Source organism: Folsomia candida, unplaced genomic scaffold (genome assembly GCF_002217175.1).
Source record: "Folsomia candida strain VU population unplaced genomic scaffold, ASM221717v1 Fcan01_Sc001, whole genome shotgun sequence".
NCBI classification, from domain to species: domain Eukaryota; kingdom Metazoa; phylum Arthropoda; class Collembola; order Entomobryomorpha; family Isotomidae; genus Folsomia; species Folsomia candida.
This window is the reverse complement of record NW_019091193.1, coordinates 13,217,454-13,233,000: the sequence shown is the minus strand read 5'-3', so window position 1 is coordinate 13,233,000 and position 15,547 is coordinate 13,217,454. Positions and strand designations below refer to the sequence as shown.

Here is a 15,547-nt window from a genome sequence, read left to right as displayed (position 1 = left end):
ACAAAATTCCCACCTCAACTTTTATTCTCAAATTCCTCTCAAATTACAATAAACCATGGTCAATTCTTTTTATAATCTAAAAACCTGGGCAAATTATCAAGAACTGTTTCCACCACGGCTTTAGCTTCTTGTCCCCACTCCTCCTCCTCCTCCACACCTTTCTTCTTATTCCCACCCCTGTTAACAAGCTTGAAAACCTTCTTAATCTCCCCACCCAACGATTTAAACCTCCCCAAAATGGAAATCTCTTTAAAAACCTGATCCGTTTCATCCTCAGAAAACATATCCATCAAAGTATCCACCGTCTCCACTATGACCAACAAATTACTCTTGTTAACCAGATCCCCCAGGACCCCTTTAAACCACAAACCAACTTCTTTCAACACCTCCAAATCACGTGACAAAATAGAAATGGAGCCTAAAATTTTAATACAATTGATTTTGATATTCGATTTCAATGATTCTTGATAAAGATTGAAAAACACGGATTTAAACGGAATAATTTCCAAATGAGATGATTTTCCATCATCTTTTCGAATCCATAAACTAAACAACGATCGAATAACTGAACTGGATTCTGGAATATCACTCAATTTCATCAATTCAATTAAAACCTGATTAAAATCCAAGTCAATTTTTAAAGATTCGAAAATATTCTGCAAAGCCATAATCCCACTGATTCTTAGTTGATTGTAATTTTCAATCAGTCTTCCCTGTGTGGGTGATAAAATATCGACAACATTCACGGGAAGGGGTCGGATCTGCTCCAATATTAATGGAATCAAGTCTATTCCATTGAGTAAATAGTTATCCGATTCATCGTCGCATTCCATCGCGTCCTCATCGATTTCCTCATCACTCTCTTCACTAATGTTAAAAGAATTTGCTACAATTTCCATCCCAGTTTTTCCACAAGTGATCCAATTATTGATTTCTTCAGCTTTTTTGTCCATTGCAAAAGTGACGCCGCCTTGGTCGATTGGAAGCTCGGATGAAAATCGTTTAATCATTTCTTGCACGTTGAGTTGGAGGGATGGGAGAAGAATTGCAGAAAAGGATGAATGAACTAATGGTGGGAGGTCGGATGGGATATTTTGTACGATATTTAGTAGTATTCCTAAGCAGGGGGTGGTCAATTGCGGAGGTGTGGTTGAGGTGGTGAGAAGAGTTGTTAATATTGTGGGGAGGGTGGATGAAGGGAGGCTGCCGTTGTCCTCTGTTAGGGTGGAGAGCGTGTGGGCTAAAAAAATGTGGGTCAATTAGTGGAATGATTATGATATTGTATATTTTATAAAACTCACCGACGGTGACGGCCAAATTCAACCCAAATTTATTCCACTCTAAATAACGGGCAAGGACAATGTGAAGATTGTTTTGAGTTGATATTTTCACGGCCAGTTGACTCGTTTCGCTAATAAAACATTAGTTAAAATATTTATTAACAAAGTTTAACGATTTAAAAACTCACCATAAATTCCAAAGTAAGGCAACGCATTGTGTTAAGAGCAACTCTTCTTCTCCGCCTCCATTCCATGGCACTGCCTGGAGTTTTAAAAGCATATTAAGTTAACCAGACTTTCACTCTCTAAAAATTAAAAAAAACCCACCCCGGTCAAAACCTCCACGATTTTCTCCACCACATTTTCCTTCACCAAAACATGACAAAAGTGTTCATCCACCGAGCTCAAGTTCCTCAACGTCCCAGCAGCAGAATTTTGTGTATCTGGATTGGTGAGCAGTGGAATAATTGATTTTATAACCGATGGATCCACCAGAATCCCCAAATGTTGCTTTTGTGAAGCAAATACGGAAACGGATGCCAAAGCCGTGAGAACATCTGAGGTGTTGGGAGAAGTTAATTGAGTTTTGAGGTTTTCCAACAGTTCGGGGGATGATGAAGAGGGAGGTGGTGAACTGTGAGATCCATTTGATTGAATTGGATTGTGACGGGCACGCTTGTTTCGACGGGAGGATTTCGATTTTCCCATTTTTTTAGTAATTTTTTTTAACGAGGCGATGATCACCACGTGCGTTGAGATAAATAACAATGTGAATAAAACCAAATTTCCCTCGTTAATGGGGCCATGTGAGAAATGTGTTCATTGTGAGAAATGTAAGAAATATTCAGCAAAACCAACTTTTTATTTCATAATTTCCAACTAAAAAAAACCTCAACCAACTTCAACTAAAACCTCCCCACCACCAACTCTAAATTCATCATCATCGGAATCATCCCTATAAAAGAACTTTCTCTTTTTCTTCCCATTGGAATTCAAGCCCCCACTCAAACCCCCGCTGTTGCTCCCACTCCCATTATTATTTTTCCTCTTATTTCCTTTAATATTCGCACAACTTTTCTTCCTTTTATTACTCAAAACATTATTATTGCTATGCGTCACCAAATGGTTGTCCATTTCCGTTCGAAACCAGAATTTGAGATGGCATTCGGGGCAGTCGTACGGCCTGGCTTGCAGTCCGTGTTCTCCAACCATGTGACCTTGCAGTCCCCCTGCAGAAGTGAATACAGCCGAACAAATGTAACAACTAAAGGAGGAAATCCCTTCAAAATTATGCTCAATTAAATGAACTTGCAGTTTGAGAGGAGAGGAGAACGGGGTTGGTCGAGGACAAAGGTGACAAGAATTTGAGGAGTTTGACGGGGAGGATAGGTGAGTTAGCGTTACGTGAGATTGGATCTCGGATTCTGAGGAAAAGGTGGATTGGCATTTTATACAGTGATATGATCGTGGGGTGCTGGTGGGGTTGTTTGTTGGTGTTGGTGGGGTCCTTGTTGGGGGAGGTGGTGGGCTTTTTGTGTCCGTCGTGTGGTATCGTGAATGCAGTTGGAGTTCAACGTCGCTCTGGAATTATTTTTAAAAATTAGTTAAGAAAAACTATTTTAATTAAAAAGTCTCAACCCACCCCGATCGTCTGCCTGCATACAATACACGGCGCAGGGAAGGTGCTCCCCCCGTGTCCCCTCCAGTGTTGCATGTAGTCCCCTCTGCTCTTAACATCCTCTTTACAAACGCTGCATCGATTTCCTCCCACAACTTTGCAATGTGTTAATTTGTGTTCCGCGAGGAGAGTGGCCGTTGGACAGACTTCATCGCAAATGTTGCATTTATTTTTCCCAACGATTTGATGGGATTTCATATGATTTTCCAGCTCCGCTCTTGATTTTGACACGGTGGGGCAGTAGGCGCAGTTGAGGGATAATGTTCGGGATGACTTTTGGTTCTTCTTTTCAGTGGTTTCTTCTGTGCTTGTGGTGGTGGTTGGAGTGGTCAGAATGTGATGAACATTTTTACGATGGGATGGAAGATCAGGGAAGGATTTGTCGCATATTTCACATTTTTCGATGGAATTTATCGTGGGAGTGGTGGTGGAGGAGGTGGACGTGGGAGGTGTTGAGTGGTGGCTTATCGTGTGCTTGTCCAACAGGAATTCTGTGGTTTAGAGAGGGGGCGTGAGTCATATTTTTACTACATGAAAAACGAAGCGTAAATAATAAAAATAAACTAACCGACGTGGAAGGCCTCATCGCAAATTTTGCATCTAAACTGTTTTTGGTGAGCGGCATGGTGGAAGGAGAGGTCGAGCTCGGTGGGGAACGTGGCAGCGCATAAAAGACATCGAAATCCAGAAGATATTGATGGAGTGGAGCGGTGGTTGCTGTGATGATTGTTTGGATGGTGCTGGAGATGCAGCAGGCGGACGTGTAACTGTAGCAAGATTTAATTAATAAAATTGGATATTTCAAAAATGAGGAGCGGGTGACCCACCTGAAATTCCATTTCCGACCGAAACACTCCAGAGCAACCATTGCACCGAAACATTTTGCATTCGTTTGAATGTTTCACGGCGAAATGGACTTGGATGGAAACTTTTGAGTCAAATATTTCCTTGCACAATGAGCACCTGATAAAAAATATTTATGTTAAAGTGTTGATAAGTTAAATAATTGGCGTGTGGCTTACCTGTACAAATGATGAGCATGAATATCGAGTAAATGTTTTTGTAATTCGTCAGGTTTAGCAAATGCTTTGAGACAACTGGAGCAGCCGTATTCCATGCTCGTCGTCGAGAGGTAGTGGCTCGTGGCTGCAAATTCAATTCGTTATTTGAATAAAGTAAATTAGTAATACCCAAAAAAGACAACTTACCATGAGCTTCTAATTGTTCTTCAGAATTGAATTCCAAATCGCACTGATCACACGGATAATTTCTACTCGGTGAGGATGGAAGATCCAAATGTTGCTTCAAATGGGTCCGAAATGATTCAAAATTACTGCAATAGAAATAGAATTTTTAGAAATACTTCCCCACTGAAATTTCCTTAAAAAAACTCACTCAAATCCCGCCCCACACTGATTGCAAAGCAGGGAATTATTACTCGCCGTCGCCGCCGCCCTCCTTCCCCCACTGCTGCTTAAATCCGTTGGCATGGATTGTGGGGAACTTCCTCCACTCGAACTCGCACCTCCACCACCCAAACTCCCAGTTCCTCCCTTGAACAGCATTAATCCCGCAGTTGAGATATTATTGTTGAGATAAAAGGACAAGCTGTGACTGTTGACGAGATGTTTGTGGAGCGATTGGAGTGAAGAGAACTTGAGGGTGCAGAGGGTGCATGGAATTTCCAAAAGGGCAGTTCCCGGTGGGATGAGCAGGTGTGGACCGTGAAGGGCTTGTACGTGGAGTTGGAGGGACTCGATTGAGGAGAACGTGGATGAGCAGTAAATACACGAGGATGAAGGGGACGATGTCGTCGGTGGTGTGGGGACAGGTTTGGTAGATCGGATTGGTTCGCAATGAGCGGATTGAGTGTGAGCTGATAGTTCTTCACCGCTGGGGAAGGATTGCGGGCACTGAAGACAACGGAAGGTAGTGGTTGTTGTTGTCGTGGTCGTGGTGGACGTCGTGGAGGAGGAGGGACTGTGATTATGATAGATTTTTAGTCATTTGCTTTACTTTAGTACGGTGTAAACTTACCTCGGCGTGTGTTGACTGCTGTTGCTGCTGTCACCTTTTTTATGATTTTGCATGTGGGAGGTAAGAGCGGCGGCCGTGTTGTAGCCACGATTGCACACGACACACTGGTAGGGTTTCTGGTGGTCGTGGGTCTGTGGGTCATTATGCAAATTAATATAAATTGTGATTTAAAGTGAGATTTAGGAATTTACCTTCAAATGAATTTTCAAGTGATCGCTTCTGGAGAAGGCGCTTTCACAATGCGGACATTTGTACTTTTTGTCACCCGTGTGGAGCTTGACGTGCCTGTCACGTGACCTTTTGTGCTTAAACAGGCGTTGGCAAAAATCACACTTGAACGGCATTTGGTCCGAATGGATCTGAAAAATGGTCAGATTTTTTAAATAACAGAAAAACTAAAATCCCAAAATCTCCTACCTGTTCATGCCTCTTGAGAAAGGACAATCGGGGGAATGCCTTTTCACAGAAATTGCATCCGTACGGCGTGGATTCCGTGGGGCCGATGGTGAAACTATCAAAATGACACGGTTTAACATCTCCCTTCTTAAAATAATCACTGAAAAACTCACCTAATTTCCTGTTCACCCGAAGAGCTGGGCGAACTGGGAGAATTGTGCGTCTCTTCCGAGTAGCATGATTCCGACTCCATCGTATCTGTTATAAAAATGAGAAAATCAAAAATCGTCTCAAATTCCCCAACGTAAAAACCGACTAAAAACCAAAAGCATTACTTTGCTGAATCTTTTCAATGAGAGAATTGACCACAATGTCCAATTTACTATTCTTTTTAAACAGCATAATCACCATGAAAAAAACACAAAAATATAATCACATAAATCACTGGACGAGAGGAGGACGCGGCTTATGTGCTTGCCGTTCAGGGTCTTAAAACTAACTAACTGAGGATGAGAATCAACCAACAACAATCACCCACCAGCAAACCACCACCGCACCAAACCAACAATGCTCTCCACTGCACCACTTCAATTTTGTGACTCCTTTTCTGGCTACTCTGGAAATGGTTGATTTTAATAATTGTCATTTAGAGACACGAACATCCGTAAAAAAGCGAATAAATTTTTGTGAAATTATTATAAAAAGCCGGATGTGTGTGCAAAATATATATAGCAAATCATCAAGTTCATCAATTGTCACCCTGTGTCCCCAAAAATATCGTCACATCCACCGACGGACTCGACTCGATCACCACCTCTTGAAAAACTATAAACCTTTTTTGTGTGCTGTGTGCGTTATCTAAAATCCATCACACAAAAGTCAGTCATCAGAAGAGGAGAATCAGTCAAGTGTGATGAATTGGGATCTTGTTACGCTCGCTCTCTGACGGATGGATGGACGATGATTTTTTTTTTGGGTAGTTATTTTTTTTCTCGAGTTACATAGTGTGGACCTTTTTCCTCTCTTTTTAAAAACAGTTAGTGAAGCAGAGCATGTGACAGATTACCGACATTATTGGAAGTAGTTTCAAAAGTATTTTAAGTGTTTTATATAAATGACACCAATCACACACGCTCGCTCGCTCATCCTCACACGCAGATTGACCCAAATTGAGTACAGAGAGAAGAAAAAACAAATCTCTCAAAAATCACAAAGAAATTTTTGGTAACAGGTTTCTCTGCTGGATTCTGAAGAAAGAATAAGAGATGCAAAAACAATAGACGAGAGAGACGCACAAAAGGGTGCACACACATTGCAATTGTATTATTATCGCAGGCTCTTTTAGTCTGGGAGGCAGTGTCGTTTGGATGAAATGGCACTTGTTTTGTTGTTGCGTTGTTGCAAATAAAACCCACGCACTTTCTTTCATGCAGAGTTTCTTTCAGATTAGAATAGAGTGAGAGAGGAGAGGAGAGATAAGGGGTGACCTTTGACCGGATGTGCAGTGACCCTCGTGTGAGTTAGAGAGAAGGAAAAGTCAAGAAAATTGTACAATTGAGTCATCAGAAGAACAACACAAAAGGGAAAAAGGGTCCACACCTCAACCACATTCAGCGTATAACCACCCAAAAGTTGATGGGATAATTTGAAGGGCAGCTCAGTGGAAGAGCGAGACAGAGGAGGAGGAGGGGTTTGTTGTGGGTGGGCAGTTGGAGTCAATAATGGTGGTGGAATTTTTATGACCCTTGTTGGAAGACAACAATGAGGTTGAGCAAATATTAGTCACCATGTTATGACAGGGTCCCTCTCTTGACAAATCTATAATGCTTTTTCTCGTGAAAAAGTCAAACTGACATTTTATCCTCAAGAAGAAGAAACTACAATGGGAGAACCAATTCTTCATCTGATACCATTATCACCAGAGCCCCATTGCTTCTTCTTCTGACCTTATTTGCTGGCATTTTGTAATACGTACGCATGAGAAAAGCACTCTCTTGACTGACGACTTGGGATGAGAGGTGAGTGGATATTTAGAAATGGTAGCAGCAGCAGTGTGTTCCCTGGTGGGAGGCTGGTAGTGGAAATAAATGGGTGTGCTGGTAGCCCCCGAGGAGCATGGGACGAGATTATCTTTCCTCTCTCTCTCTTTGCACTTTCCAAGATATTGAATATTTCATATGCACTCCGACCAATGGAGAAATATACAACATACATTTTTGTCACCTCTTCTCTCGTGCGGTGGCAGAGTGGCAGCGTCTCTGGAGACACTGGAGATATGAATTATGAATTACATTATCTGTGGAGGGGGTGTGGTATTGCTTCTAACGGTTAACCCACCCAATGAAACGAGGAAAAATAACAAATGCGTTGTGGGTATTAAGTGGTATCGGAAATGAGTCAACTCATCATCACTATAGCAAATTAGTGTGACTACGACAGCAGGTGAGACGATGGTGCACCCTTCATATCCACTAATAATTGACCCACCTCGTTAAGGACAATACCGGTGGATTGCTGGATGGACAGGTGGGCAACACACACAAATGACTTTTGTCAACACAATATTCATCCGTTATTCTACTGACTCTACTCCTGCGGAGAAGGTGGGTGGAAAACTGGAGAGTATAGTTTCCGGTCATATTGGATGATGCGTAATTGCGATAGATATTCTGAAAATCATCTTTCTGCTCCACTTTAGCCCATCAATCACGTTCGCAGGTGGTGCTTAATGGTTCGGCACCACACACACCAACCAACCAACGAAGATGTCAGACTCAGACTACTGTAGTTAAGATTATTATTAGAGAGCCACAACTTCCTGTGAGACGATGATTATAAACCAAATCACAGGTTTACTCGTGTCTACATGATTATTAGGGAAACTACCACCTCACAAAAGAGTCCACTTTTCCGTGGGTGCATAATTTGTCCGTCTCTCTGTTCATCTTGAAATAAAGTAATTTTTGTCGGCACGAGTGAAATGAAATCTAAAAGACAAGTGATCCATTAGGAAAAAAAACGGATAACAAGTAGAAAAGACAGGAGTTCCCTCCAGGCATCCATCTCAAAAGTGGATGATGAACAAATAAATTCACCCTCTTCACTTCTTGATCAAATGTCCAGTAGAAGAATCTCATATTTTACATTCACTCTCGAGTCATTTATTAATTGCTCAAATGATCCATCTTAATCTCTGGTTTAACATAATATTTTTCTACTTGAGCTACCCTTTGACCTCCCGACGTTGAAATTCCTTTTTAAAAAAATCTCTCTTTTGTATAAAAAAACTACAAAATTCTTGTACAGAATTCCATCTAATTATGCAATATGTATACACCAAGTAGTTAAGACATCACATCTGGCATCATCTCTCTCCCACTGCACAACAACGCAACGAGAACCACTCCGGCACTCCACCAATGCAACAATGAAATTTGACTTTTTTTTGGCATTGAACAAAGTCTCAGTGGGGGTGATGGTGGTGGTAGAGCGAGAGAAGAGCGAGTGACTGCCTGCTTGCACAATTATATCAGTTTGATAAGATCTCATCCAGTTGACAATACTCTCTGTGTGCACCTTTTGGAGAGAGAGGAGAGAGACCCAACGGGGTGGTGGTGGTTATAATAATAATCAGGGCTGAACCCTCCTTTAGCTAAAACTCCCCCGGTGAGAAACATCTCAATTCTAAATGATTGTCTTCTCTGCGAGGGGGAGAAGAACAACTCTCTGAAAGATCTCCACTTCTTCTTCTTGGAGACATGATGAATCCATCATTCCTCTCTCTTACTCAAATCCAGTGTGGGAGTAGAAAAACACAACCACGAAAATATATAAAACTTGGTGTGGATCTTTGAAATATTTTCAAAAAAAAATAAAAACAAAAAACAAGTAATTAGTACTAGAAACTTTTATCCAGCGTGGTTGTTATCATGCACGAGGGGCTATTTTAAGGTTTGATATGACCCAAGTGCCACCCTTGGAAGCTGCCCATAATAAAATCTCCTCTCTTCTTTGTCAATACAACGCAATTGAGTGTTGAGAATGAGACTTTGGAGAATTAGACCACGACGATCTACGACCATACCCTCGATTTAATTGCTTCTTGGAAAATTATAAAACAGAATTCCTTTGAGCAGACAAATACGAGAGGAGCGAGAGAGAGAATTTCCTGACGGATGATCACGGACAGCGTGCGACAGGTGGGATAGTTTTCGCTGATTCCCTTCACCGATAATAAATAAATTGATTGACATCCGCCAAAGCCATTTTACTACTTACTCACCAAACTCATGCCCCACTACTCCCACCACCACCACCACTCACCTTCCTCTCTTCTCTCTCTCAGAGAGAGGTGTCCAATTGACAACCATTTTTTGATGCACAAAAGGGAATCCATCAGAGAGATGATGATTTCAGATTATTTTCTGACATGGCTTTAACACTCGATCAAATACTCGATTCTCTTTTCAGAGAGAATAAGAGAAAAAAAAGAAATGTACAAATTATTTCTCAACTCCACGTTTCTCATCTTCGTCGAAAAGTATCGGTGCACAACAAAAGGGTGCGTTTTTACAAAACCCTACATATTTTTTTCTTGGTCATGCCCTTGCCCATCATTGATGGGATAATGACTGCACAAGTGGCAGTGGTGGTGGTGGTGGGTTTTCCACCGTGACTTAATGTCCAGCTACAGAGAAGAGTAAACATAAGAAGGATTTTATAATTCTGGGTATTTGAAAAAATTGGGGAAAAAAAGGAGCGAATCCTTGATCGACCGGAAGCACGGGTTTGCATCATCATGGCATCGATGATAATAAACCAAAACTAATCACCGTCGATAAACCGATGATTGGGTGGTCGACACAACCATCGACGACACATGCATAATCTTCATCACGCTTCATCGGCTTCCCATCCTCGTCTCTCTCTTTTTTTTGCTAATCTCACCAACAACGAGTCTGCTACTTTTTCCCTGTGCGAGGTGGTAATTTCAGTGGTGGTGGAGGGGGGTCTACGGGGAAGAAGAAGACGAGGTGGTCGTCGTGGACAAGATCAATGGGAGAGAAATGTCAATCTAATCAATTAAAATATACACGGAAATCACATCTTTCAAGTTCCATTAAGACGACCCTTCACACGTCCAAATTCACATCTCTCTCCAGGGAATTCTACCACCACTCTGCTCCTGCAAAACTCGTCCGCACCTGAAAAACTTTCTCCTTTCTCCACTCTCTCCGCATACCGTAACTCCTGCTCGTGAAAACATAGAAATATAAAAAAAACCATACCTGAACCCGACCCATCATCATCACTGTCCAATTCTTGATGATAATCTTGCATCAAGTCATCCGATCCCATGTTGGCCAACTCTTCCTCCACGTCGGCACCTGTGCGAGAAAAGGACACACCGAGTTAATCAAGGAAAGTGAGAGCCTGCATTCGGTGCTGGTGGTGTTGGTAGTGGGGTGAGGAGGAGGCAGGTTTTAAATTCGCCAGTAGCCGAATGGATGATACATCCCAAGGGACCCGAGCGAGAGAGAGAGGGCTTTAATAAGCGCCCTACAGGCTTCTACTCTACTCGCTCTATAAGTTTTGCCATAGTTTCAGCCTAGCGGAGGAGTAGTTTTAAATGGGTTGAGGGAGATGTGTGTGCAATGCCCCAGAGGATTCTCGAGTCTAGGGAACCCTACAATTCTCCAAGAAAATGCTCTCTCTCTCCTTTTATCGCTTTATCCATCCTGCTCTCATACTTGGCCTAATCTGGAGAGAGGCAGATCCATATAATATTCAAAGTGGAAACAAAAAGTGATGAGAGAAAGGCCAAGTCTCCTCCTCGCCACCACTCTCCTCGCCGTCCGTCGAGAGAGAGGAGAGAGTGAAATATTATATGGGCTGATTGTCTATGGGCGGATGCGACGATTTTTTTTGATCCACTAAATAAAATAGTTGGTATGTAACGTAGTCAGGTGGATGGTGGACGAGCGGAGGATATTCTCCAAAGGGCAGTGTTCACTACGCTAGAAAATTAACCTGATTCAGTTGGGACCAACAGACTGACTGACTCCTCCGTTGGCATCGTCGTCGTCCTCGTCCTGTTTGAGCATTTTTAGTTTTAGAAATCGAATAATGACTTTCTTGGGAGTCGCATTGGTCTCGCGGGGGCAGTACAGGCGAAGTTCCAGGCTCTGGGAAATTTCTAGAGTGCGAGCTTTATTTTCAGAGTGTCTTGATTACGATAGAGTTGGGACCTCGCCACACACACACACGCGATCCTCCACCACCACCACCACCAGGCCAACTCAACCAAAGAAAGAGATAAAAGAGTCGAAATATCAAACAGATCGTTCCAATATCAACACTGGTAAAACATAAAGTAACACAATTCCCGCAGCTAAAAATAATCAGTCAGAAAACCGCTTGAGTTTCTTTTTGGGGGGAATGAGGGGGGCACTGGATCAGTTATCTTAATATTCTGCGATGGTAGCGTGACACTGGTGGAAAGGTGGTCCCCGGCTGTCACAGCATCAAAAAAAGCTTGATTAGTTTGGATCCCCAGAGGAAAGGAGAGCAGCGTGCGGAGGAAAAAGATGCCCGAAATATTCCCTCATGAATTCTTTCTCATCTCAACATCCATACTACCTCCAACTTCTTCTTCTTCTTCCCACTCTCATTCCATCCACAGTCTCACGAGGACTCTAAACCTCAAAAAAAGACGGCTCTCGTCTTCTTTCGCCAAGAGAAAAAAAGTTGATGCACCATTGTCTGAGAGCGGAGAGAGGTGTGCCGGGTATTGGATAATGGAGTATTTAGAAAGTGATGGTGGGTGGTGGTGGTGGAGAGAAAGGAGTCGTCCTCGTCGTCGTCCTCCTCTTGTCCCTCGAGACCTTTGGCATTAATCACATAAGGCCCTTTTGGGAACCTAAAAGTTGGCATGACAACGAGAGAGAGAGAAGAAGAAGAAATTATCATTTCACAAGCACCACCGATGCTCCGCTGCGAGTGCGTCCCTTGGGAAATCCACCTCTCTGTCTCATTCATCAGTGGATGGGAGAGTGAAGAAAATTTAAAATTTCCAATTATGTCACGTGGTAGAATATCCACCTTAAGAGAGAACTCGCGAAATAATGGCATCTCTCTCCGAGGGCCATGGGTCGTGGCATGTAAAGTAATTCCGAAAGTTGAGTGGTGGAGTAAATACTCGCAGCAGTAAAAAAAAAAATGTGCCGAAATGAAATTCAAGATTTAATACGTTTTAGCTACGACTGGGGAATTCCCTTCCTCTTTCCGTGGGACTGCTGCTACTCCAATCAAAGGACTTTCACTCTCGAGCTCCTCCACCCAACCAACACTTTTACCAAAGTGTTAAAACTTTTCTCCGCAACTAAACTCGGATTAACAACCAAAAGAAGACAACGAGTTTTACTACAATTATTACCCGACGAGGAACTACATCCATATTTCCAAACTGCTCCTCACCCTTTCACCACCAGCACACTCACACCGACTCCAACGCTGAGTACTGCCAGCAGAATTAAGTAGAAGGAAAAATATAGACCCGCAGCAGCACTTGAGACTCTCTGAATGGGAGATTTTTTGAGAGATGACAATTGTATTTTATTCCATTTGAACGCCAACCAACCCACAAAATTGAGTTGTTCTCTGCTTATTAGTTCCCCTACCACTCGCCCTTGTGTGCCTCGCCTCTCTCTCACTCACTCGTCATCAGAGGATTGCAGTAGCCGGTGGAGGACGTATTTTGAAATGGATATATGCCTGCAGTTGTTGCTGGGATATAAGTGAATTGAGTTCTCATCCACAGGGGGCTCCTGGGCCATAGGTGGGCCCACCAGGAGGTCACATCCCTCTCTCAACTAGGTTTGGCTGGCTGCTGCTGCTGGCTCTCCAGGGGGAGGCTAGCCCACCCCCTGCTGAGCCTCCATCTCCCACTGCGCTCTCCGGTCGAGAAAGAGAAAGAGAACCCCCGTCAACTCTCTCCCTGCACCCTCACGTGGATGACAAAATTTCAAAAAAAATGCAGGAGCGAACGTTGGAGATAATTTCCACGAGCCCCACGAGGAGGAGGACGACGCGGAGGAATAATAATTATGAGGAATGTATCCAGGGAAGGGAGGTAAAAGTCATTTGTGAAATGGGGTTAAGTGGAGTGAGAGTAGGATTGGATCATCATGAAGGATGGGCGTCGTCGTCGTCGTGCCTGGGGAATTCTCCAGGGAGTACGGAGCAGTAGTCCTCGTCGTCATCCTCGTCGTCGTCGTCGTGGTGGTAGGCAAATGAAAAGGTGACACCAGAGAGACAGACTGACTGACTGCAGAATAAGAAGAATGCCAGCAGTATACACGGGGAATTTGTCACACAGCATCATCCACAATGTCCAATTTATTCGCAGAGCCACCACCACCGCTACTTCCACTGCGACCAATATTTCTGGATGGAAATTCACGATCTGAATCCATGTATATCAAAATAAAGAATCTTTTGAGCATTAACTCGTGTTTGCTCACAACCTCCGCGCGTGTTTAATCACACTCGTTAATTAAACTGTCTCAAGTCGAGACGGTAATGTAGAGGCTCCTTGGGAATTCTATGATAAAGTGTAAGACTGCCACACGGCTTCTCCTCCTTCAGTGGTGGTTGGATAAAAATTCTTACCCTCCTACTAATCCCCTCGGTATCTGGGAATATTAAATAACAATAATTGCGTCTGACCTGGTCCAGCCCAGGTAGCAGCAGACGCGCGTGTATGAAGGACGTGCCATTAGCCGGAGGGGGATGAGAGAACAATGGCGGAGAGATAGGCCGTGTGTGTTGTGGGAACCCAGGGCTATGGAGGAGCTCCCAGGAGACATTTCCATGGAATTGGGATTGATATCGCAGCCCACCATTAGTTGCAGTCAAATAGGGTCCCTCGAGACCAGCGACGACCAAATTGCGACAGACAGATATTTTTGACGTCTTCCTACTCTTCCTCCGACCACCAAGACCAAGGTTTGTGAGACAGACGGCCGTCGTGTCAATATGACCCAAATGAACTGCATTATTATTATTTCCCTTTCTACCTATGCGACCTGAAAGGAGATCTTCTCCACCCGCTGGTGATGCTGCTGCTGTTTTGTAATTTATTAAACATTCTCCGACTTTCTCTTGTTCCGAGTTGGAGTGGTGCATGTGTTTTTGAGAGACTAATTACTCGAGAGAGGCCATTAAGACAAACGAATAATTAGCTCTTTGTGATCACATTCCTGAACCTAATTCAACCTGAGATGGAGAAAGGGAGACAGCAGAGCCGGAGATGGATTGGTGGCACTCTCCCCATAAGCATCGTTAATAATGCTAATGAATAATTAAACATTTTGTACACATTCCGAATTTCCACCGACACCAAAACACACGGACGATGAGGGAAAAGGAGAGAAAAGAGAGAACTTACTTTTAAAGACAGCTCTTGGTTTTGCTTGTTTTCTTCGCGACATGCCGATGGAGAGAGAGAGAGAGAGCGAGATGATGGACAGGGAGCAGCCACTGAGGAGACTTTCGCCAGGAGAGCAATGCCCAAGAGAAGGAGAGAGAGAAAGTAGGAGAGAAAGCACGTGTCTGAGGAGCAGCAAGCACCCTCGCGTCGTTCTTCTTCTCCGAGGAAAGTGAGACTGAGGAGAGAAAGGCAGCAGCGAAGAGAGAGAGCCCGTCGTGTCTCGCAGTCCGCAGAATGAAAGCTGCCCTCGCTCGCTGGATGGATTTTAATCCCGAAAAGAGAAAGAATCTCTTGGGAATTTCACCTCGCTCGCTCGCTCTCCCACAACGGATCCACGCAAGCGTTGCTTTCCCACGTTGTTTTCAGACTGGATTGTTTTTTCTTGGGGGAGGAGGAGGAGGTGTGGTTGAATTATTCTGAGAATTTATTTCTTCTGATGCCTGACTTGTATAAATTTTACAAATATTCGGCAAGCAATTTTTGATGTCTGACTTGAATAAATATTGGACAAACAACACCATGTTTCTCCGATTCCCATCGCGTTGCATTGAACGCAATAAAAATTCCAATAAATAAATAGGTGATGCCACACCTGCTGCCTGTGATGTGCGACCTGCGACCACTCCAAAATCCGCAGACAACCCTCAAATATCCTGAAACCCAGCG

The 15,547-nt window shown here is 43.4% G+C and overlaps 2 protein-coding genes across 3 annotated transcripts; both read right to left on the bottom strand.

Moving 5' to 3' along the window:
* Nucleotides 1-5: 5 nt before the first annotated feature.
* Nucleotides 6-2,072, bottom strand: LOC110856783 (HEAT repeat-containing protein 3). The gene is made up of 4 exons (XM_022105335.2): nucleotides 1,608-2,072; nucleotides 1,469-1,542; nucleotides 1,302-1,411; nucleotides 6-1,240 (listed from the first exon to the last, which is right to left on the bottom strand). Exons 1-4 carry the CDS (start codon nucleotides 1,986-1,988, stop codon nucleotides 60-62), a joined length of 1,746 nt encoding a protein of 581 aa, XP_021961027.1. The 5' UTR covers nucleotides 1,989-2,072; the 3' UTR covers nucleotides 6-59.
* Nucleotides 2,073-2,121: 49 nt separating this feature from the next.
* LOC110856774 (zinc finger protein 423 homolog) lies at nucleotides 2,122-15,115 on the bottom strand. Of its 2 annotated transcripts, XM_035852290.1 has the most exons (13): nucleotides 14,840-15,115; nucleotides 10,680-10,778; nucleotides 5,565-5,649; nucleotides 5,413-5,506; nucleotides 5,187-5,354; nucleotides 4,996-5,126; nucleotides 4,354-4,938; nucleotides 4,167-4,291; nucleotides 3,981-4,104; nucleotides 3,786-3,921; nucleotides 3,527-3,725; nucleotides 2,923-3,449; nucleotides 2,122-2,861 (listed from the first exon to the last, which is right to left on the bottom strand). In XM_035852290.1, exons 1-13 carry the CDS (start codon nucleotides 14,880-14,882, stop codon nucleotides 2,172-2,174), a joined length of 3,006 nt encoding a protein of 1,001 aa, XP_035708183.1. In that variant the 5' UTR covers nucleotides 14,883-15,115; the 3' UTR covers nucleotides 2,122-2,171. The 2 variants fall into 2 exon arrangements, with proteins under 2 accessions (XP_035708183.1, XP_021961015.1); XM_022105323.2 differs by lacking the exons at nucleotides 10,680-10,778; nucleotides 14,840-15,115 and adding an exon at nucleotides 5,727-5,898.
* Between the last annotated feature and the right edge of the window lie 432 nt (nucleotides 15,116-15,547).

What these genes read in the sequence shown, in the direction of transcription:
- LOC110856783 (XM_022105335.2), bottom strand. Translation starts at nt 1,988, where the DNA reads ATGGGAAAATCGAAATCCTCCCGTCGAAACAAGCGTGCCCGTCACAAT. An exon ending in TCGTGGAGGTTTTGACCGGG is followed by an intron (nt 1,543 to 1,607) that starts GTGGGTTTTTTT and finishes TTAAAACTCCAG; the next exon opens with GCAGTGCCATGGAATGGAGG. An exon ending in GCCTTACTTTGGAATTTATG is followed by an intron (nt 1,412 to 1,468) that starts GTGAGTTTTTAA and finishes ATGTTTTATTAG; the next exon opens with CGAAACGAGTCAACTGGCCG.
- LOC110856774 (XM_035852290.1), bottom strand. Translation starts at nt 14,882, where the DNA reads ATGTCGCGAAGAAAACAAGCAAAACCAAGAGCTGTCTTTAAAA. An exon ending in ACCAAGAGCTGTCTTTAAAA is followed by an intron (nt 10,779 to 14,839) that starts GTAAGTTCTCTC and finishes TTTCTCGCACAG; the next exon opens with GTGCCGACGTGGAGGAAGAG. An exon ending in CAGTGTGGGGCGGGATTTGA is followed by an intron (nt 4,292 to 4,353) that starts GTGAGTTTTTTT and finishes TTTCTATTGCAG; the next exon opens with TAATTTTGAATCATTTCGGA.